The sequence below is a fragment of the Piliocolobus tephrosceles genome, chromosome 2 (genome assembly GCF_002776525.5).
Source record: "Piliocolobus tephrosceles isolate RC106 chromosome 2, ASM277652v3, whole genome shotgun sequence".
NCBI lineage: Eukaryota > Metazoa > Chordata > Mammalia > Primates > Cercopithecidae > Piliocolobus > Piliocolobus tephrosceles.
In genome coordinates this window covers 32,169,497-32,192,706 of record NC_045435.1, presented here as the reverse complement: position 1 = coordinate 32,192,706, position 23,210 = coordinate 32,169,497, and the positions used below count along the sequence as shown (strand labels likewise).

Genomic DNA, 23,210 nt, shown 5'->3' with positions numbered 1-23,210 from the left:
TTAAGAAAATAAATAAGCCAGGCATGGTGACATGTATCTGCAGTCCTAGCAACACGGAAGGACTGCTTTAGTCCAGAGATCTGAGGCTGCAGCAGGCTACGCTCATGCCACTGCGCTTCAGCCTAGGCAGCAGAGTAAGACCCTGTCTCTTAAACAAAAGAAAGGGAGAAAGAGAAGAAAAGAAAAGTGACCTCATTTACTCTAGCCGTTTCAGGTTTCCTAAGATGAAGCTGCCTTGGGAGACTCTTCCATGGCCACTTCCATTCCACCAAAGGTATTCCAAACAGTATTATCATAACTTTATTTGAGATTATGTTCACTTCTTTTGTGGAACTGCTAGGACAGTTAATAATGACAGAAATACAGAAGTGAAAAACCAACTAATAGAATAAGAATGGTGGGTACACAAATAAACAAGAGATGGCATGTAGAACATGTGCATTTGAAGGTTATGTGTGCTTTATGTAGAGGGAAAAATGAACGTGGTTTTTTTGTCCAGAAGAGCCTACACAGATAGCCATCATTTCTCCTTGTTTATCTGAGACCGTTGGACAACTGTCACCTCCCTTCATCTCCTTTCAGTGAAGACAGATTGCTCTCATCAGCTTTCCATTCTGAATTCTTCTCCCTTGACCTGTGTCTCTTAAGTCCCATTCTGGCAGTGGAAACACAGGCATTGAATTTTCTTCCATCTATAAAAACACTGGAGTGAGGTCAGAATCATAGTGTTTTGCCTGAGAGTTCTCCTCCCCTCAACTGTGTTTACCCAGGAAGGACAAAACTATCTACACATAACAGGAATTTGCTTTCTCTTTGAGTATGTCATTCCACTGTGCACTGTGCTTCAGTTCAGCAAGCTTTCCATTCTTTTTAATTCCACTCCCAGTAAGTAGAAAAGGGGACCAGGTTTTTGTTGTTTTTTGTTTTTTGTTGTTTTTTCCCCCAAAGAGAGGCAGAGTACAGAGTTGCTGTTACCTGGAGTGTGGGGACTCAAGATGAGACAGGGCTTTAGTGATGTATGTTGAGGGCAAAAACGAGGACTTTGAAAGGTGAACCTTAAAGAGACAAGCTGGTCATCGAAAACTAAATTGCCAAACTTGCCTCCAGTGAACAAATGCACCTGCCATTCGTATTGCAGCCAATTTGCTGTTTCTACTTTTATCTCTCTCACGCAGCAGCCTCCAAACTCTCAAAGGTTTTCCTGTGGCCTCTCTTTGTGATGCCCCAACCAGCAGGACTGTTAGATAGAGGTTTCTGTGTAGGCATTTTATTCCCACCTTCTCTCCCACTCATTGCGTTAAAATAAATTGAAACAATAATATTCAAAAGAGAAGTAAAGTTCTAAGGAGCAACAGCTCTTCCTTCAAACCCTAATGCTACTGGAAGCTGTCCAGGTTTAAGATGGTGCATGGCACCTCCATAAAATACAGGCACTGGAGCCTAGCCACCAAGGGAGAGACACTCTGTGCTGTTAACACGTTACTTAGGTGTGAAATAATGCTTTTAAACGTACTCTCAGAGTGAATAATAGCTTCTGGAGAAAGACTTCCTTTGAAGGACAAAATTGTATAAGCAGGGTCTCAGCCCCAAAGCATTTTTTGCTATGTGCAGAAATGTTTGATAATGAATGATCATCAAGTGACTAGTTTTAATTACCTAAACAGGAAGGAGAAACACCATCTTTCCATAAAAAGAATTCAGAATGACAAATGTAGATTTGCTTATGTGAAAACATCTGATTCAATCATTTCCAAAAGATTTAATTATTTCAACATGTATTGTTGAGCTTTCACAATAGCTTACATTTCTCAACCCTAAAAGATGCTTCCAGTTACAGACTTCTAATTCTCTGCCTGTGGTTCTCTGAAGACACCTCTATACATTTAAATATAGGCTATTGCAAACTCTGGCAGGGAAAAAAGAAAGACCTTGGACCTGCATCAAATATAGGTTGTTTTTATCCTCCCTCTCTCATGAAAACCTGAAGTAAATGTTATGCAAAGTATTCTAATGCTGCCTTAAGGTTGGTATTTTTATTTGCACAAAAGAAACATTATTCAATTGTGGTTTCTCAATCAACTATAACTCTTACCCAATGTAAGGGAAGATCTCAGTCTTTTGTCTTATGACATGCAGAGAATGACAAGCATTTGAGCAATATTTCTATTCTGTTGCCCGTCCTGGCCTTTCTGACTTGCACTTCTCTCTCTTACTTTAGGCCAGCCAAATGAACAGCCTTCAATTAAAAGTGGAAGTGCTAAGTGACTGTAGTGTGTATCTCAGAGAATGAGAGGCGGGTGTGTGTATATATATATATATATAGTATACATCTCAGAGAAGGGGAGAGAGCTTTCATCTGAGAGCAAAGGAATTAGAAATAAAAAGAAAGTATTCAAGGCATTCCATGGTTCAAGAAGTAAATGCTATTTAATGCTTTAGTTTTCCCTATAGAGATGTCACAGATTAAAGTAAATAGAAGTTGCTGGTCACCTGTAACCTCCCAAAGTGTGTGTCCAGAGAGAGGTCTCTGGCCTTCACTGATACATTTATTCATGCTTTCCCTTCCTGTGTTCCAGAGAAATATTTCAAATCACTATTTCTGGTGTTCCAACCAGGTGGCACTAGCGTCTTCAGAGATCAGTGACATTTATTATGAATACTTCTTATATTCCAGGCGTCATGTATTTCACATGCATTTTTTTTTTTTTTTTTTTTTTTTTTTTTTTTTTTTTTTTTTTTTTTTGAGACGGAGTCTGGCTCTGTCACCCAGGCTGGAGTGCAGTGGCCGGATCTCAGCTCACTGCAAGCTCCGCCTCCCGGGTTTACGCCATTCTCCTGCCTCAGCCTCCCGAGTAGCTGGGATTACAAGTGCCCGCCACGTCGCCCGGCTAGTTTTTTGTATTTTTTTTTTTTTTTAGTAGGGACGGGGTTTCAACGTGTTAGCCAGGATGGTCTTGATCTCCTGACCTCGTGATCCGTCCATCTCGGCCTCCCAAAGTGCTGGGATTACAGGCTTGAGCCACCGCGCCTGGCCACATGCATATTTTTATTTAAAATTTGAAAAAACCTATAAGTTAATTTTCCCATCCTGCAGATGGGAAAACTGAAAGACTAAGTAATTTCCCCAAGATTAAATAGCTAGTAAATTGAGCACCTGGGATTGAAACAAGGCTCTGAAACCTAGTGTCTAACCACCAAATTATACCCTATGAATACATATTGAAAGAGATGGTCCCCATCCTCCTGAATCTTCAGACATCCTTTGATCAGAGCACTGATGACATTCACATCTTTTGTTCTAGATCCCTGGCTTCTTATGTTCATCCATATAAGGAAGCATTAACCATGAGACTATGGAAGTTCCGCTCAAGGGATAGTCCTCCTGGTTCATTTCTAAAATGCTCATCTAAACAGAATAAGCTTATACCACTGAAGTTGGGTACAATCTTTTCATATAGGACATTACTGGTGTGTGTGTGTGTGTGTGTGTGTGTGTGTGTGTGTGTATAAAAATATATATATCTGATTATATATATACATACAAACTATAAAGGTGTGCTAGGCCAAGTATAACCACATAGTCATGGGACATATTCTGCAAGCCCCACATAAAAATCAGTAATGTTACCATACAATTCTGGCTCAATTTTATCTTCCTTTTGTGCTTTCTGAAAAGAAAGGTTACATAAAAGAAAATATTCTAAGCGTATACACCCAATATACTTTCCCTAAATGATTTAGTTAATCCTTGTGTCTGTCCTGGAATCTAGAAAATTGGAATTTTATTTTTATCTCTTTGGAGATAAAGACACTGAGCTATGGAAAGATTTTGTACCATGAAGGAGCCCTACTGAGAGTCAGAGAAAGTATGGGGCTCAAAATCTAGGTCTCCTGAAGCCTTGCATTTAGTGAATGGGACTGCTCTTAGATAACTGCTTACTTATGTAGGTCAGATCTTATTTTCTATTCAGAGTCACACATTTTCAGTTTGTCCCTCTCACTATTATCCTGAAACCCTCCCTGGTTGGCCTTAAAAATAGCTTCTGTACTAGAAATATATTCAGTGAAATTCCTTTATGTTTTTCTTATGAAGAAATGATTGTGTAATAAGGAAACCTGCAAAATGCCAAATATGGAATTGTTTCACGATGGGTAACTGAGGACATACTTAACCTATGTTTGAAATCTTATTCGTTCTGATAAAGTATAATTTTGTATTTCAGTAAGTGAAACTAATACAGAGGTCCCCGAGTCCTTGCATTGATTATGTAACAGAGTTTCCTTAAATAATTCCTGAGGTATTGTCTTTCTCCTCTAGCTGGAGGGAGAAAGAAAAAAGATCTGCAGGTACGAAAGATACCAAGACAGCAGAAAGTCAAAAATATTATCCAGGACTCATTTATTCCAGCAGCTGTGCTATTTACTAGCTAGCATATGCAAATAGAGAGAAACTTGGTTATAGTACCTGGACTGCAAAGTAAGAATTTTTAGTACACTATTTCCTCAAGCAATTTCTATAAATATTTGGTACTGTTCATTATCTTAACAGTTGTGAATGGAAGTTGTGACTCTATTGATAAGAATGCCATTTTGCTAATTCAAATAATATTCTTTTATATTGTTTGATATCTAAACAATATAAAGATATCTTTATATTGATATCTAAACAAAGATATTGTTTAGATCTTACAGAATACTTTCTTTGACACTATGCATTTTATAAAATTCCATTTTGAGATTGCCACATTTCCAGGAACAGTGACTTATAGGTTAGGGGCCTGGAAGTGGCCACTTACAGGTTTTTAGCACCAAAGGTTTATAATCGGCGTGGGCTCACAGATAGCGAATGCCTGACAGGCGGTGAAGACAAAAGTGAGGCACAAAATTAGTCAAAGACGTCGATTTCTGACTCTGAACTGTGGCTTCAAAATCACAGAACAGAGAAGTTCCTGTAAGGCCTGTATCTCTTATATAGTGATGGCCTATGTCAGGCAGGAGGCTACAACTCATCAGAAAATAAAGAAGAAATGAATGAGTAGACTGGAGGGTTAATTGTGTTCTCATTAACAACAGCCAAAGTTTCCATTGAATGGAGGAAGAAAGGGTTTCCATTCAATGGTCATAGTCATGAAACATGAGGGACCCTGAGAGGACATCATATCAAGTTTCTGTCTTTCAGACCCATACACTCCTAAATAAAACTTGTGTAATTTTCTCTTCTTAATGATGCTTTCATCAGAGCCATTTAAGTCATTAATGTTAGTGGCTGAAGCAGATATTGCTGAGTTCTCATGACTTATTTCTTGCTCATGTAGTCCAGTTCAGTTTATGCATGCCTCTGTTACGTAGCAGCTATGCCTTCTTGATCATGTATCTACCACAATCGCTGTGACAAGGTAAGAAGGGGCTTTTATTTTTTAATTATTTATTTATTTATTTATTTATTTATTTATTTTTTTGAGGCAGAGTCTCACTCTGTCACCCAGGCTGGAGTGCAGTGGCCGGATCTGGGCTCACTGCAAGCTCCACCTCCTGGGTTTACGCCATTCTCCTGCCTCAGCCTCCAGAGTAGCTGGGACTACAGGCGCCCGCCACCTCACCCAGCTAGTTTTTTGTACTTTTTAGTAGAGGCGGGGTTTCACCGTATTAGCCAGGATGGTCTCGATCTCCTGACCTCGTGATCCGCCCATCTCAGCCTCCCAAAGTGCTGGGATTACAGGCTTGAGCCACCGCGCCTGGCAGAAGGGGCTTTTATTGAAGGGCTAGGCCTCCATATTGCTCACCTCACATTTCCCAACATTTTCATGGCTACAGCCCAGTTGTGTGGTCCCAAAGGAACCCCAAGAGGTTGGGGAATGTCGAGAAGCAACGTAGATACTTGGTGAGCACTGACAGCCTTCTCCACAACGTCCAGTGACATAATAGACAATATATTGGGAATACCATTCAGAAGCACATTGAAAGTTAAGAGCACACACATTCATTTTTCCAGGAAGCAGGTGGACTAAATGGTGAGGTCCGTGGTCACTGGACAGAGTACAAACAGAGCTAATTTAAGAAATGTCTGGGTAGAAACCTAGTTTACAAACCAAAGATTAAATGTTAATGTGTTTGTCTTTGTTTTTTGCATCGATTAGGAGAATATAGAGCATTTGAAATATTTTAATGAAAGATGTTAAATAGAAGAGGCTAGATTTGCATTTGGAAAAAATCACACATCTATGTAAAGTGTCACCCATTTCCCCACCCCCTTTTCCTTCTCTTGACTAATTATTATCACATTAGTAGACTAATTTGATGTTCCCTTTGTCCAGTGTAAGTGAAGCATTTCTATTACTCCTGTTAGGACCTATAAACTAAGGTGTACTTTGAGTCAAACAATGTAGCATCTGATTGAAACAGAGAAAAAGGTTATACGGTTTTTCACGTGTGAATGTGGATTCACGTTTCACAAATAGCGAGAGCATATAAAATTTAACATGTGACTGTCTTAATCCCAAACATGTTACCAGTTACCAGCATAGCAGGTTTCTGTTTGGTTCATAATTTTTCTTTTTTACAGTGTTTTAAGATACTTTAAAAAACATCTATAATAATTTACTCTACTTTGTAATTAGACTTAGTGATTAGAATCTTTTTCACTTACATAACTGTTTTCCCTTAAATGGATGGCACCAGCTGGCTTATAGCTGAAACCTGATCTGACTCCCAAAGCCATCAGAGGGACCAGCATAAGGCAAAGCCTAATGTGTTGTGCAGCTTCAGGAAAAGTCAGTAGTGAGGAGATGTTTTGCATTCTTTTACGTTTCTTTGGTAACACTATATATATGTTAAATATGTTGGAGAAGATTTTCTTTGAGACTTAAATCTTCGCTTCTCTGGGCATACCTTCAATTTTCGTAACATGGAAAGAGGCTAATATTATGTTCTGTCCCACAGCCTGTAATCATTAGAGGAAGGGCAAATAGCTAAAATTTGCAGTTTGGAGTTGAGCCGCTTGGGGTATTTTACCATCAGGAGAAATGTGATGGCTGTATAATTAATGAAAAAGCATTAGCAAAAGGCTAAGAGAGCAAAGTAATTACAAGTGGCCCTGAGTATTGTTTCCTTGTAATTTTACACATGGTATTGAAGATTCGTTAACTCCCTTATCACACAGTTAATGAAAAGCCATATCAAACTAGACACTGTGCTTTCTGCTGGTGTGACAAGTGTGACTCTTGGAAATAAAACACCCTATGTCCAAAGTCTCTGGGGGCCAAGTTATAGTCCAGATGAGGTTAAGTGACTTGCCAAAGGCAGAGGGAGGATGGTTAGAGGAACAGACAGAGGGAGCAGCTCGCCCTTTCCTCATGGATTAAAAAGGAAGAGATATGGGCTGAGAACCAAGAATATTCCTGGTGGCCACCAGGCCTGGTTCTCAGTCCATCTGGAGCTGTTTGGAACCGATAAAAACAGGAATCCTACTCACTGCTGCTGCATGTGTCTCTGCCTTGTGCAGTCTGTGGCTCATTGAGAACAAAGGATCCATCATATCAGGTGCCTTAACTGGCTGTGCCAATGTGCATCCAATTGCATGACCACCATGACCATCTTGTCCTAATTCTTGCTTTGTAACCCGTCTCATGCGCTGGTGATGGGACATCGAGACAGTGGGAGCTGCTCACTTTCCTCATCCTGTGCTCAATTTCCTTAGAGTTTCTATAGAATCTCAAATGTAGTTTCTATAGATTTCCAGCTGAGGCCCTATGGAAAAGCTACTACCCCTGCTAGCCACAAGGACAGTACCAAATAAAGAACTGATGCAAAGTCAAGCAAGAAAAATTCTTCTTTTCTGCCTTTGTGGATGAGCTGCTGATTCCGACCGGTTCTCAGGGGTATCTGCATCACGTTTTCCCCACACCCAGCCCTATTTTTCCAGCGGTCAGGTTTTTTCTCTATATGAACCCAGAGTTCCAGTGGCAGTTAAAATCATTTCTCGTTGGAAGGAAGGGTCAGTGGACACATCGTGTTGTATAAGCACAAGCATTACCAGATGGATACAAACACAGTCGCAGAGGGTCGCGGCTGCCACAGAAATCATTCGCTTGAGTGCTCCGGCCCCGCAGCATGTTACGGAGAGACTGCTTTTTGTGAGAATTGATCAGCTCTCCTAAACACAGGTGTTGTGCATGTTTATGTGTGAGACTGGGAGCCACGAGGGGGAGATTTCTATAGGCTGTGTTTTTTTCCTTAGGACATAGAGGTTTGAATAAAACATCACGGCAGGGTGCAGAAGTAAGAGAAGAGAAATCTTTTGACATTTTCTCCATAACATGCCCAGGGCTCTGAACAAACAGGTGGAACAGGAGGCCCCTCCATGTCTAACTTCACATTTAGCTCAAGATTAATGAGAGGCTTGCCCCATTTGGGATTTATTTGTGGAAGCAGAGATGGAATGCTCCTTCTCACCATCATCGCCATGCCCCCCTTCTTGAGTTTTAAAAAGAGAAGGGAGAGAAGAGAAATACCATTTCATGTTGGCCAAAGGGAAGGGAAATGTGATACAGGCAGTAAATAGACTCATAAAATGGATCTACTTTTCATTGCAAAATTGTTCAAGCTTTTCAAGTTGCACATCTGAATATTATCACCATTATTTAGAAAAATACCTCAAAATCAGAAAGTAAATCCTTAACCACATAATCTTAGAACTGAATAATGCAGGAGAAAAACTGACTTCAGTAAACGAATCTCCCATTGCTTCTACGCGATCAGTGGCATTTCCATTTCTATCCTCAGCACAACTACCCACCTACCCAGACTTTCTTATCTCCAGTTGTGCCCCATTTATCTTAGCCTCTGTTTAATTTAATCAACATGACAGCATCTAATTTGTCAGTGGTCAATTATTTATTATTTATTTAAATTTTTTTGGAGACAGGGTCTTCTTTGTCACCCAGGCTGGAGTGCAGTAGCCTGATCATAGCTTACTGCAGCCTCCATCTCACACCTCGACCTCTTGAATAGCTAGGACTACAGGTGTGCACCACCATGTCCGGCTGATTTTTTTTCTATAAATTTTTCATAGAGATAGGATCTCGCCATGTTGCCCAGGCTTGTCTCACACTGCTACTTCACATCTCAGCCTTCCAAAGTACTGGGATTACAGACATAAGCCACCTGGCCTGGTCAGTGGTATATAATTTAGTTTGTGAAATATCAAAGCTTTCCTTTCATCTTGACATAATCAAAATAACTGGTCATGAACTTAGTACTTTCACTCTCTAGCTCTGTGATTCAGCCAAGAGACTGAAATTCACTGAGCCTCAGTTGTCCAAGCAATTTAAGAGTGAGACATAGTTGTAATGATACCTGTCTGAGCTATCACACAGGGATATGGTATGGATCAAATACGGCAAGGCATATACTAGTGCTTTGCAAATTGTATAATGTTATGCTACTTTAGATGTTATTATTAATTAGTATCATTATTATTTTTATTATTTCTTTTCACTTTTCTACTTGTTTGCATTTTCTTTTATTATGTAATGTTTATTTGCCCCTCCAAAGAAGGGCAAGCAAAGATAAAAAGGAAAAAAATCTAACACATATTCATCAATTGAAGGTTTTGCTTGGGATTTCTCTCCCCTATCCCCATCCCACACCCCGCATGACCCTATGTACCTCTCTGGAATTTTCAAACTTAATTAAAATTTCAGAAATTCTGTCTCTCCTAGGTATGTTTAACCTTTGCAGCAACTACTGTGTTTTCTATCATTATTATAATTTTTGAAAAACTTAAAATTGATGTGAATGTATTAATTAAATCATAATTGTAACTCTATTTGTTTAGAAGGAAATAATATGTATGTTCCACATTCTGTTTAAAATGGTTTATGGTAAGCTTTGAGCAGGGGCAATGCAAAGAAAGAAATTCTAAAACCTCCTGTGAATCATATTCTTTGTCTAAATATTCTATCCTCTGGGCCCTTAAGCAGTGGCAAGAAACAACTTTTATTATTTTCATTGTATTCTAGGCATGCTTTAGTTCACCCTAGTTGTTTCTATTAGTATCTACCTCCTTCCCTACATGCAAAGAACACTATATGCCTTAAGCAACTAAAAAAAAAAATTTTGGCAGCTAGTTATGTAGGCATGAAATCATTACATTTAAGAGATTCTTACAAGCACCAGAGTTATCTCTACACATTTCTGATTCCCAAAATGAAATGAAAAATAAGATGAACAGTGAGTCATTTTGAAAAAGTAAGAGTAACTCTTCATATTATTTTCATGATAACCTCCAACTGGCACTTCTGTTGAAACAAGAAAACATGGTTGATCTAAGTCATAATTGTTATTGTTTTATCCCCTCCTCACCTTTTCTCATGCCTCGCACAATGTCTTTATGTGTTGTAGGCACTCAATAAATGTTGTTTTGTATGATCCTTAAGCATAATAGACAATGAATTTGTCCCTGAACCCTTTATACTTCTATTTTCTATTCACTTCTGGGTCCTTTCTGTCTGGTTTAAAATCTTTCTTGCTTTTGATGTAAGGATTTGTCTTTTATCGTATTATCTCAGTAGCTAAGCAATTCGTTTATGGGATATAGGCAATATTTTCTCACATTCAATTTTTTTAAAAAAAATTAATAGAACACAGAAAAAGTATTTTGGTTGCCCATGAAGTGTTTTGAAGTTTTTAAGGATATGTCATGTTTTGGGGCTAAATCCTACTGGCTTCCCCTGGAATAAGGAGTGGATTTCTGATAGATGCCAGGAATGCAACCCGAATTTTCATCTGGTCTAAGAATTATACCATGCAACTTCCTTTCACATAGAAAAATATGTCTTTTAGAGTATAAAGGGGGAAAAAGTACACTTTTCTTTTCTCTGATAACGTCTTAGGGTGCCACTTCCCAGTTGGAATTCACTCAATTGCTATTTGCCACCTACCCAAGGTAGCCTGATATTTTTTGAGCTTCCCTCTGTTAACTACCCACATTTCTGCCAAGTAAAACCATCTGCTCTGGTTGGACAGTATCTAAATCCTATTCTGTTAGTATCAGAAACATAAAAGATATTTTGCCTAGGTAAAGGAAAGATAGTAATTTTATTCATTCTATCTACTTAAATCAGCATCTGCATGCTTTCCAAAATTAGCAAAAACAAATATCCAAATGGCTAGAATGAGAGTCTGGGAATATGAGATTTCAGAGAAGTTGCTGACTTGCTGAGTAACTGCGGCTTCAGTGAACAGACTCAGAAGGGTTCCATTTGCTTTTATGTAGCAAGGCAATGACCCGTCCATGGGAACAGCCACTTGACATCCCACCGAGTGCACCTAGTGCTGAAGCAGCAATAATGGGCACCCTTAGCTGAATGCACATGCTGGTGTCTGGATAATTTGTCCCATTTCTAAACTAGAACACTCACTTAGATTCTGGAGTGATTGTGAACATTTAATACATGTAGAAAGATTTCAATTTAATATACCTTGATTTTAGGTAGACTAAGGGACTCTCAGTTCGCAGATATCCATGCTACACATGTGTCACCAGCAGAGAACGTTCACCACTGGTTGGTATATAAATGAGCTATGTAACATTTCTTTGTCCCATGGCTACCATGTTTAAGTTATTTAGAGCCATCTAATTCAAATTAACCCTCCTTTTTTTATCGGGAGAACCCGCTCCCGATGTTTAACATGGGTTCTTCACTATTTCCCAAGTGTCTCGGCTGGGTTGAGAAATAAAGGGAAAGAGCACAAGAGAGAGAAATTTAAAGCTGGGTATCCGGGGGAGACATCACATGTCGGCAGGATCCGTGATGTTCCCAGAGCCATAAAACCAGCAAGTTTTTATTAGCGATTTTCAAAAGGGGAGGGAGTGCACGAATAAGGTGTGGATCACAGAGATCACATACTTCACAAGGTAATAAAATATCACAAAGCAAATGGAGGCAGGGCGAGATCACAGGACCACCAGATGAGGTGAAATTAAAATTGCTAATGAAGTTTTGGGCATGCATTGTCATTGATAACATCTTATCAGGAAACAGGGTTTGAGAGCAGATAACCTGTCTGACCACAATTTATTAGGTGGGAATTTTTGTCCTAATAAGCCTGGGAGCGCTATAGGAGACCTGGGCTTATTTCATCTCTTTGGCTTCAACCATAAAAGATGGGACTCCTTAAAAGGGGCCGTCTATAGGCCTACCTTCAGGGCGCATTCTCTTTCTCAGGGATGTTCCTTGCTGTGAAAAAGAACTCAGCGATATTTCTCCTATTTGCTTATGAAAGAGGAGAAATATAGCTCTGTTCCGTCCGGCTCACCGGCAGCCAGTTCAAAGTTACCTCTCTTGTTCCCTGAACATCGCTGTTATCCTGTTCTTTTTTTAAGATGCCCAAATTTCATATTCAAACACACATGCTCTACGAACAATTTGTGCCAGTGACACAATCACAGGGTCCTGAGGCGACATTCATCCTCCTCAGCTTACAAAGAAGATGATGGGATTAAGAGATTAAAGTAAAGACAGGCATAGGAAATCACAAGGATATTCATTGGGAAAGTGATAAGTGTCCATGAAATCTTCACAATTTGTGTTCAGAGATTACAGCAAAGACAGGTGTAAGAAATTATAAAAGTATTAGTTTTGGGAGCTAAAAAATGTCCATGAAATCTTCACAATATATGTTCTTCTGCCATGGCTTCAGCTGCTCCCTCCGTTTGGGGTCCCTGACTTCCCGCAACACTTTTTGATGGTAGCAACTGTCTGGATAAGTCTTTAGGGACTGTTTTGTTGTAAATCTGACTTCCTGGGACAGTGCTTGGGACTCATAAGGCCACTTGAGAATGTAATAATGTAGGGCTCAAAGGCCCAAAAGAGTATGCTTTACCCAGCTTACACCCTTAGCCAGCATACAAAAATGCCGGCTACATCTCGGAGGACAACATCACTGAAGCATCAGGCACTAACTTTTAGTTACATGTGCAGTTCAGAAACTGCTCCTGTGGGATGAAAAGAGGATTAAAGGAAGATGGCTTTTTCTTGACCATACATTGTCTTAATAAGTCATTTCTATTAGCTTCCTGCTCCAGTTTCCCTGAGTTAACTACATTACCACACAGGGTAGCTAGCATTGCTTTGTTTTGTGCATACATCTTATCTTTTCTTCTAAATAGTTAGCATATTATCCCTCTTACCTTATTTGGATCATCACTTAATGCAGGCACGAATATAGCATTAGTAATCACTCCTGGCAGAGAAATTTCAGTAACGGATACTTATAATGAGTTTTTTGCTACCCTCAGCTTCACCTGACACTCAAAGAAGCTATAGTGTCTGTATTTTTTCTACTTGCCCATGAAATTTGTGTCTAAATGAAATCATGTTCTGGTAGAATGTGATTCAAATGCCGACCCCACAGGCTGATGTTTCTTGCTTTGCAAATGGATCCTAACAGAAGTGGGAACTAGTGCTAGTGGAAAAGATATTCTCACTGCCAGTTGTATTCTACTACAAGGTCTAAGGCTTCAGAGACTCCAATGACAGCCACAAAACACCTGGTAACATCTGTTGTTTACAAGGGCAACAAATTAAAGAAGACCAATTTTTTATGGAGACATGACAAATTATGTAAAATTGTGACAAAATTTAATTTTGGCTGCTTTTTCTTGGAAAAAGGAGTCAGCTAAGTTTCTGAAAAAAATTGGTGAAAATTATTTCACTCATGGTATATATTCGTGCATCTTTGTGTCACTTTTTATTGGAGATATAAAGTGAGGGACATTTATTAAATGGCTCAACATACTGGCAGAGCTCTCTATTAATAGTAGATAAAAGCTCATTACAGATCTTTGGGGTAATTTATTTTTAATGCCACAATTAATGATTAATTATAAATTATAGTAATTACCTATACCTTTTGGCAACCATGGAGCCTGCAAAAATATAACTAGAATGCCATTAGCCACAGAAATGCATAGGCTCTTTTACCATGTTATCCTAGGAGGGCTCAAGACAACACCTCTTTATTAGCTAGTTTTAGTATGTAATAAATAATAGGCACATTTGTCAGACCTCTTACTGCTTTATAGATAGACCAAGTTCACATGCATTATCTTATTTGACCCTAATATCAATCCTGTAATATTGCCTAATGCTAACCTTGTACCTCCAATTGCTAGGTGAGGAAACTGAAGCTCAGAAAGATTTAAATAATTTGTTATAGTTTGGTCATTTATTCACTCAAAATTGGTTAAGCACCTACAAAGTGCCTGATGATGGGGATTCAAAAGCAAATGTCAGAGAATATTCTGTTGCGTTGTGAGCTAGTGGCTGGGCAGGATCACAAATCCCCTGGCTCTCAATCTAGTACACTGTGCTACATTTCCCAGTCCTGTCATCCATCCTGGAAACTCCCACACCATGCAGCAAAACATGCTTTAGTGGCATTTTCAGAAACAAAATGCCAGGTTAGATGGATGTTTGATGTTTCACTAGATGGCATTTATGTGTTGCATTGTATATTTTTATTCTCATTGTTAAATCCTGGGAGTATGCTTATTAAATACAGCAAGTGCTGCTCAAGAAACATTCTGTAGATTTCTGAACCCAGTTCTTACATAGACACACCATATTCTTTCATAGCCTGTGACATATGCAAATAAACAGGGCTTAAGCTCTTCTTGCTGTACCAAAGAAAAGTTAAAAATTAGGGAGTTGATGGTGTTTTTTTAAGACCCCACCATCACCACATACACAGTAGTGTGTACACCTTGCCCCATCTTTGAATGAACAATAACTAATAGACTAATTTTTTGCTAATTTGTACCATTAGAAATGGCACTTTGAATTGAGTACAAGTAATAACCGCTAATTATTTGAGGTTAGGGAAATGAGCCAACTGACCACTTTTCTCTCCTATTCTGGAACTGATTAGTTTCCTTCTGTTGGTTGTTCAGTTAGGAACCAAGGATAAACGCATTAAAATATTCACAGCTGGAATTAAATGGCTTTGTAGATCTGAGATTATTTTAAAGCAACCAAACTGACAGATACTCAACCAATGCTTAACATTCAACAAAGCTAGCATGTGGAAGCCAACGGTGTATCTAGGCAGAGGTGACAACAGTTTACCTCTGTGGAAAGTCCCCTCTTCAAATTTTCCCCTTATTATGGCTGATCCTTAATTTGCAACAATTAGGATTCTTTGGTTTAAGGAATAGAAATTGACTGGCTAATCTGATGTATAAAGCAGGTGGTCCATTGGAAGAATATGAAATAACACAGAATTGAAGGAAAACAGAAAAACTTTACTTCAGCAAGTACACAAGCGCTGTATCTCTGGGTATCCAAACCATAACCTCAAATAATTAGTGGCAAAAACTAAGGAAGAATAATAGTCCTTTCAGGTGGTTAGCCTTTCATGATGTATATTAACCACTGCTGCTGAACAAATCAAAATCAGTAGCATAAAATAATAGTTATTCTTTATTTTGCACAAGTGGGGAAGTCAGCTGATTGAGGCTGAATTTCTTGAGGTGACTCTGCTCCTAAGGTTACCAGATTTGACAAGTAAAAATAAAGGATGCCCAGTTAAATTTGGATTTGGGGTAAACAACAAATAATTTTTCTTATAAATGTGTCTCATGCAATATTTGGAACACATTTATACTAAAAAAGCATTTGTTGTTTGTCACAAATTTATATTTCACTGGGTACACTGTATTTTCTCTGACAATTCTGTCTGGCATCTCCCATCCTTCTCCTGGGATGAAGAGGCTCAGCTGAGCATGTTCTTCTGGTGGCCATGGCAGAGGCACAAGCACAAGTGAATTCAATGGTGCCAGCACTTTTCAAAACTATGCTTGTGTTCCAGATGCCGACATCCTGTTGGCAAAAGCAAGTAACATGCCCCAGGGATGAAAAAGTATATGTCACCCTCTGTAGGAGGGCATAGATGTGGCAAAGGATGAGGATAGAGGGAAGGGTACAGATGTGGAGCCATTAACACAGTCTGCCAACAAGAGATTAAGTCAGTTTCATCCTCTTTTGAATCATTCCTCATAGAAACCAAGTTCCAAGGGGGGAAGTCTGAACGGTACAGCTTACGTGTTGTCCCCACTCCTTGTCCAAGAATTGGTCACTTGATTAAGAGTCCCAACAAACCAATAGCTGTGGGTGAGCAGTGGTTTTTCCAAAGGAAAACCAGGATGTCTTACCAGAAGAAAGAGGCATGGATTCTCGGCAAGTAAATCATATATGTCTATTCTACTTATGTCCCTGACTTTGACTCCATTTCCACTTTTTGGCATATATAAGAAATGTTAGTCTTATACAGAAACAAGGAGGGATGATTTGTGAACCTACAGAACTGTACAAACAACTCTGGACAGTCAACTCTGGGTCTATAAGAGTCAGGGCAGACCCTGGAGATCTGGTAAAGGGTGGATAAAGGAACTGCAAAGACAATAAGGAGGGCCAGAAAAACAGGTGGCAGAGCCAGACTGACTGTGTCATAATCTTACTTAAGGCTGCCCCATTGCACAGCTGAGGGAGTCTACATTATTAGATGCACCTAGATTTTAGCATTATTTCAGAAATCACCATTCAATTTTTACTAAATAGAAAAAAAGTATATAGGCCCAATGCAATGGCTCATGCCTGTAATCTTGGCACTTTGAGAAGTCAGGGTAGAAGAATCCCTTGAGCCCAGGAGTTTGAGGATGCAGTGAACTATGATCGCTCCACAGCGCTCAGAAAAACAAAAGAAATAAATGTGTATTTTGTAATGCAGAATTTATGTGCATTTCAATAAAGAATATTACCCATTTAATAATCCAAATTTTAAAATTAACACATAATAGTATAGCATCCAAAAAATTAATTATATATTTTAGAAATATTTTGGTTGAATTAGTTAGCATGGTAAGTAATGTTTATATTTACATGTTTCCCAGAAATACTGAGCTGGCCAGGTTGGTAGCACTTTATAGGGTAATTCTGAAAACCAAAAGAGTGTATGCGCTTTACATCATTCAACAAATGGTATTGTGGACATTGGCTAAAAAATTATAGGAAGGAAAAAACTGATTATTTCTCATACCAGAAATAAATTCCATATGATTTTAAGAATTCAATATAAAAAAAGAACCAATTAAAATAAAAAGAAGAAATAGAGATAAGTATTTAACTGTTCTTATGTTGAAAAAGGATTATTTATGCACGAAAGCAATGGAAGAAATAACAAAAGAGAGATCAATAGATACAACAACAAGGAAGTTTTAAACTTCAGCAAAACAAAAATAATCATAAACAAAAGACAGAGCCAAAGAATAAATTGTAAATCTGACTACATGACAACAAAAGGTCAATTCCTTACAATGTAAGTAGCTCTCATTAATCAGTAAGAAAAACAAAATAATCCAGACAAATGTAGTTATCACTGAAACTGAATAGATTGAAAACATTGAATAAATGGTTTATGGCATTATATATAGGAAAATATAATAAATCTCACTAATATTCTGTAAATAAAAATTGTTAAGGGATTGTCTAGAAGGGAAAAAAAAGCACTACACAGAGTACTATGTTGTTCCAAGAATTTGGCATAAATCAGTATTACAGTGATTTTGAAAAATAAACAACTTACGTTTGCTGATTCAAATAGGCATGTTATATTAAACAGTACTTTCTAGGCAGTCATTCCTACTGAGAATTAAACTAAGGAAAAAATACTATCTCTACCACTTTTGCAGAAGTGAATATGATCTAGAGGAAGAGTAAAGTTTGTGAAACATACAAATTGTAGGTTTTGGTTCTACCTCTATTATTCATTAGCTATGTGATATTTACCCATTTTTGTCCCCTTTGCCTGCATGTGGGAAATGGTAGTAATAGTAGTAATAATGATAATAATAATAATAATAATACATTTTACTTCCCAGGATTTTTATAAAGATTTTATGGGGTAATAGAATAAAATTTTTGAATTGCCACCTGATGTTATTGGTGATTATCTAAATTTAATTCTATGGAGGGCTACGGGAAACTAGGAAAGAAATAGTAAACTATTACACTAAGAAAGGTATATCTATATCTATCTATCTGCTTCTTCCTCCTCACAGAAAAAGGAACAAAGACACTAAAACTCAGAAAAAAGCCTGTAGTTAAGGAAGTTAGACACCAAGTTCTTCTTGGTTGCTATGTTCCTGAAATACACAGACACTTCTCTACCTTACGGTTAATGTTTTTTATTAAGAGTCAAATAAGTTGATAGTGAAATAGATGACTAAAGGGTAGCTAAGTAAATATTGATAAGAGCTCCATTTTACTCGTCGAAAATGAAAACTTATTCCTTTCTGACAAAAATTCTGTGAGATACCCTTCTTGAGTGAAGTAAAGAGTTGGGAAAAACTAAATGAATTTTTTTCAAGCACTTTTTGAGCACCTGCTATGTTCTAAGCACCATGCTCTGTAAGATTCTGTGGTTTAGAAAACACTGTGTGGCTCTTACAGTTTAGTGAAAGGCACAGGTAAGTAACCCAGATGTCACGGTTCAGTGCTGTGAGGGTGAGACACAGCGCATTTCACCCAATTTGGCCTCAGGAGCGGGGCATGAGGTGAGAACACAGCAGGGCATTTCACCCAGTGTGGATCCAGGAGCAGAGTGGGAGGCAGCAGGGTGGGGAACAACAGGAAACCTTTCACAAACAAGTAAGGAGACAAGCTGACTAGCTGAAATTTGAAAGGGGAAAGAGGGTAATTGCATGAAGAGTTGAAAGAAGAATATTTCATGTAGGAAGAAATACAATCTCAAATGCCAGAGTGTGAGGAGAGCACCTCCAGAAGCCAAAATTTGCCTGATACCACTGGATGATGCAATGCAAATGGAGTAGGAAATGAAGCTGGAGAGATAAGCTGGGCCAATCATGAATGACCTATTAAACTATATTTAAAAGTTCGGGTTTTATCTTGAGGATAATGAGATTAATCAAGAGATATTATATTCACATTTGCAATTTAGGAAAAAAATATCTGATTGTAGTGTGGTGGATGTGTGGCAGTGAGCATGAAGAGAGGAAAGCTAGAGACAAAGAAACCATTTTTAATATTTTCTCATTTCAGTAATTTAGGCCTTCCCAGAAATAAACGTTGATGTCTGAAACAAGGTTAGTGGGAGTAGGGACTGGGAGTAAAGAATGAATCATATATATATACATACACACACACACACACACACACACACACAGGTATATATACATATATATTTGTATATATACATATATATGCGTATATATACATCACACTCATATAATATCAAATTGATCCTCAATACATGACATAAACCACAGAGCGTGACATAAACCACAGAACATGAGGATCAATTTTTTATGAGTGTAGTGAAGGGGAGACAGCAGTCAAGGGAGATGCTTCGCTTTTTTTGCTTAGACAATTCTACCTGATGACACTGTTAAGTAAGATAATAAAACACAAGCGTTTTGTGGGAAGGAAGATAATGACTTTAGTCCTGAGTTTGTTGAATCTTGGGTGTCTGTGAGGCCAACAGTAGAGATACAGAATAGTCCATTGGAATGTAGGTATAACAATCATGAAAAAAATCTGGGCTGCAGGTGGTGCTTTAGCTTCTGAAGCTAGAAAATAGGTAAGATCCTTTGATGAATGTATAGATTGAGATGAAGAAAGAGGTAAGTGATCAAACTCTTAAATACAGATAGTTAAGGAAAGGGCAAGATAAGCCTAAGAGTTAATCTAAGAAGGCTGACTACAAGGATAAGAGGAAAAGCAGTTAAATTTGGTGTCCTAGAAACCAAGGGAAATAAAAAATAACAACTGAAAGGAGTATCAACAGAGCCAAATAGTTCAGAGAAAAACAAGATAACAGAAATTGTCCATAGACCTAGAAACAATATGATAATTGGTGAGCTTCCTGACAGTAATTTCATTTGAGGTTAAGGAGAGAATCCAGATTGCACTGAAGGTTGAGGTGTGGATGGGAGATGACGATGTGGTGTAGGACAATTCCCTCAAGAGATTTGGAAAGAGAGATTGAAAGTAAATAATGTGGGAAAAAATAAAAAAGGGACGCATGTTCTCAGGATCTCCTGAAAGCTAAGTCACGGGAAAAAAGAAAAAAAAAAAAAAAAAAAACCAGAAGTGAAAAAGAGTTTAGGGAGAAATTTCTTTTGACAGCAAAAAGACTGTATCGTATGTACATGCTTATGGGAAGAAGCTAGTACAAAATGAAATAAAAGTAGGAAAACAAATGATGAAGTAAGACCCACTGAAAGTGATCCAGAGGCACATGGAATACAACGTGGTTACATTCCTAACTATTCAGCAGGAACACTTTCTCTATCTCCAGTCTCTGAGACTCAGTACTTGAATAGATTGTCCTTAATTAGGAGATGCAGTGTGGTTTGGTGGCCAGAACATAGCCCTGCAGTCAATTATTCCAGATTTTATTCCCAACTTTATCAGTACCTGTCTATGTGAAAGTGAACAAGTGGCTTAACTGGTGTGACACGTAAATGCAAAGTCTTTGCTCTATGTCCTTTTATTTAAGAGAGAGAGAGAGAGAGAGATTGTCAGTCAATTGTACCACGGGCAGTAATTCTCTGGGATTTTTTTTAGTTGTGGATTTTTTTTTCTGTTTTTTAAATGTGCATGGTTTTATATTAGGGATATAGAGCCTTTTTTTTTTTAATCACAACATATCTATATTTCTTCTCCTCACACTGTGTCCTGTGTTGCAATTCAGATGTAACTACAACTTTAGTAATGCGGAATCTTAGAATTACTATATAGCTTTCTGTGATAGGTTTTGGATTGTTGAGGATGGCACCTAGTAGGTCCACGTTATGTTCTGAAACACCATCATTGATTTATAGTTCATTGCAGTCGTTTTGAAGATGTTCAGAGCACTAGCCTACTCATCTGAGAGTTAGTAACTGTGAACTCGAAACAATGGAACAATCGGACATTCAGGAGCTCTGAATTCTAAGTCCAGCCATAGTTCTTGATGGGCTCGTCCTTAACAAGCCATCGTTTTTCTCTGTGCCTGATATTCTTCCCTGTAAAATATATATGATCTTTCAGGTTTTCACTGCAAAAGTCTGTGAGAACATATTGCAAGACAGTGTGTGAATTTGAGAAAACGACCCTTAACCCCAGTAGCCAAAAGGAGGATTAGGAACTCTGTAAATAGAGATTGCTAAATATTTGGAATCAACTACAGTCTGCTGCCCTTGGGTTTGACTTGTAATGACCGGTCCCCTACCCAGAGGCCCTACAAGAGTGGAATGCTGAGGTGGAGAGAGTCCTCATCCTGCTTCCTCCTTGTCACACACTGAACCAGTCAGTTGCCCAAGTACCATCAGTGTCTCCTAATGAAGATTTACGGGGATTGTTTGGCTGTCAGGTGCTTGCTTCTGCAAGCAGAAAATGTTCCTGTTTTATTCGTCACTACACGGAGTCCCTAATGGGCAGTAAGAATGAGAAAAGATAAAATTCATTATTGAACTCCTTCATCCTCTTTTGTCCTCCTCCTTCCCCCAGACACATACTTTCTCAGGGACAGCCTAAACAAGTGAGTAAAAAAGAAGAAATCCACAGTCAGACTATAAACCCTGCTATTTGTAGTCAGTGCATAACCTCTGTGATGAAATTTGTGAGTAATTCACTCCCCACTTAAGCCTACCGACGTGTGATCTAATGTTGCCACCCTGAACACTAATGAAGGAAGTCAGACGGCAGTACAGCTTGCCCTTGGGGACTCATTTCTCACATCACCAAAAACTAATTTCTGTTGTTTTCAGCCATCTGGTAGCCTGGGTTGTGAAGATGAAGTTGCATTCAAGTAGTGCCTATGAGCAAAGGCCCAGAATTGACTGGGATTCAAAGTCATTTTCTGCTCCTCACCTAGCCCCCTCTATGCCTCAGTTTCCCACCCATAAATAAAAACTTCATAGGATATCATTTCTTTATTATAAGAAGTTACTGAAGTAATATTTGTTAAATACTCTATATTGGGTTTTATGTATAATAAATGTTTAATGAAAGTTAGCTATTAATTACATTGTTAGTAGTAGTGGTGTTGGAAGTATTAGAAGTAATAGTATTTTTGAATGTCTACCTGTCTGTGACATAGGCCTTATTAATTCATGTTTTAAGTTCTAAGATACTTCATGCAGCCTGTTATACACAAAGATGATATTTAAATGCTTTCTATTGTGATGATTAATCCATGTTTATTATGTTGCTAGATTATAAGTAACCAGGTATTGCCACATCTTAATAATACAGTAATGTAATCTTATGCTAAATAGCATTGTTTTTCTTTTGCTGGTACTTGGAGAAGACATTGGATTATATTTATATACAAATAAGAAAATAAATTTAAAGAACAATGATAAAAAATAATATATTATTAGTTTGCATAAATGTGCATGCTGTCTAATGTCTAAATAAGATATATTCTAGTATTTTTAAAAGCAAAGATATTTTCATCTTACTAGTTTGTGTATTTCCTACAGCACTCAAATGGCCATTGTGAAAGGTGTTCTTACTTTCACAATGTATGTGCTTTAGGAAAACTTACAGATTTGGTAAGCAAATGACAAGCATGAGTCTTAAAAGCACCTTACTTCTTAACACAGAAATTCAAATTAAGTTATAAAACCTTGAATTTGCCACTTCCAGTTGTATGGCTACAAGCCTAATCTTACTGACATGGCTACATATTCCATTTGCTTTTGTTTTCACAGTCCCACCAAAGATCTCCAACATCTCCTCAGATGTCACTGTGAATGAGGGCAGCAATGTGACTCTGGTCTGCATGGCCAATGGCCGTCCTGAACCTGTTATCACCTGGAGACACCTTACACCAACTGGTAAGCGATGTTCAGGTTCTAATATGCCACACACTGTTTAAAATATCCTCATGCTCCTGAAATTCTGTTGAATCAGAAATATCAATTCAATTCAGAATCAGAATTGAAATTCTGTTGAATCAGAAGGACATGCATGTATCTTGTTATTAAAATACTAAGAGAATGGCATCATAGGTCTTATTTAGGGTCCTCGTGGTCTTTGCTAGTGTGTTAATCTCTATAAGGTTTATAATCATTGTACTGAGTATATATGTAGATTGATCTATCTATCTATCTATCTATCTATCTATCTATCTATCTATCTATC

General features: G+C 38.1%; 1 protein-coding gene across 2 annotated transcripts in view; it reads left to right on the top strand.

Moving 5' to 3' along the window:
* LSAMP (limbic system associated membrane protein) overlaps positions 1-23,210 on the top strand; it is a 652,155-nt gene that overhangs the window by 409,654 nt on the left and 219,291 nt on the right. For both annotated transcript variants that reach the window (XM_023213827.1, XM_023213836.1), the window contains exon 3: positions 22,778-22,903. In XM_023213827.1, the coding sequence (XP_023069595.1) occupies positions 22,778-22,903 (126 nt within the window). The remainder of the gene's footprint in view (positions 1-22,777; positions 22,904-23,210) is intronic.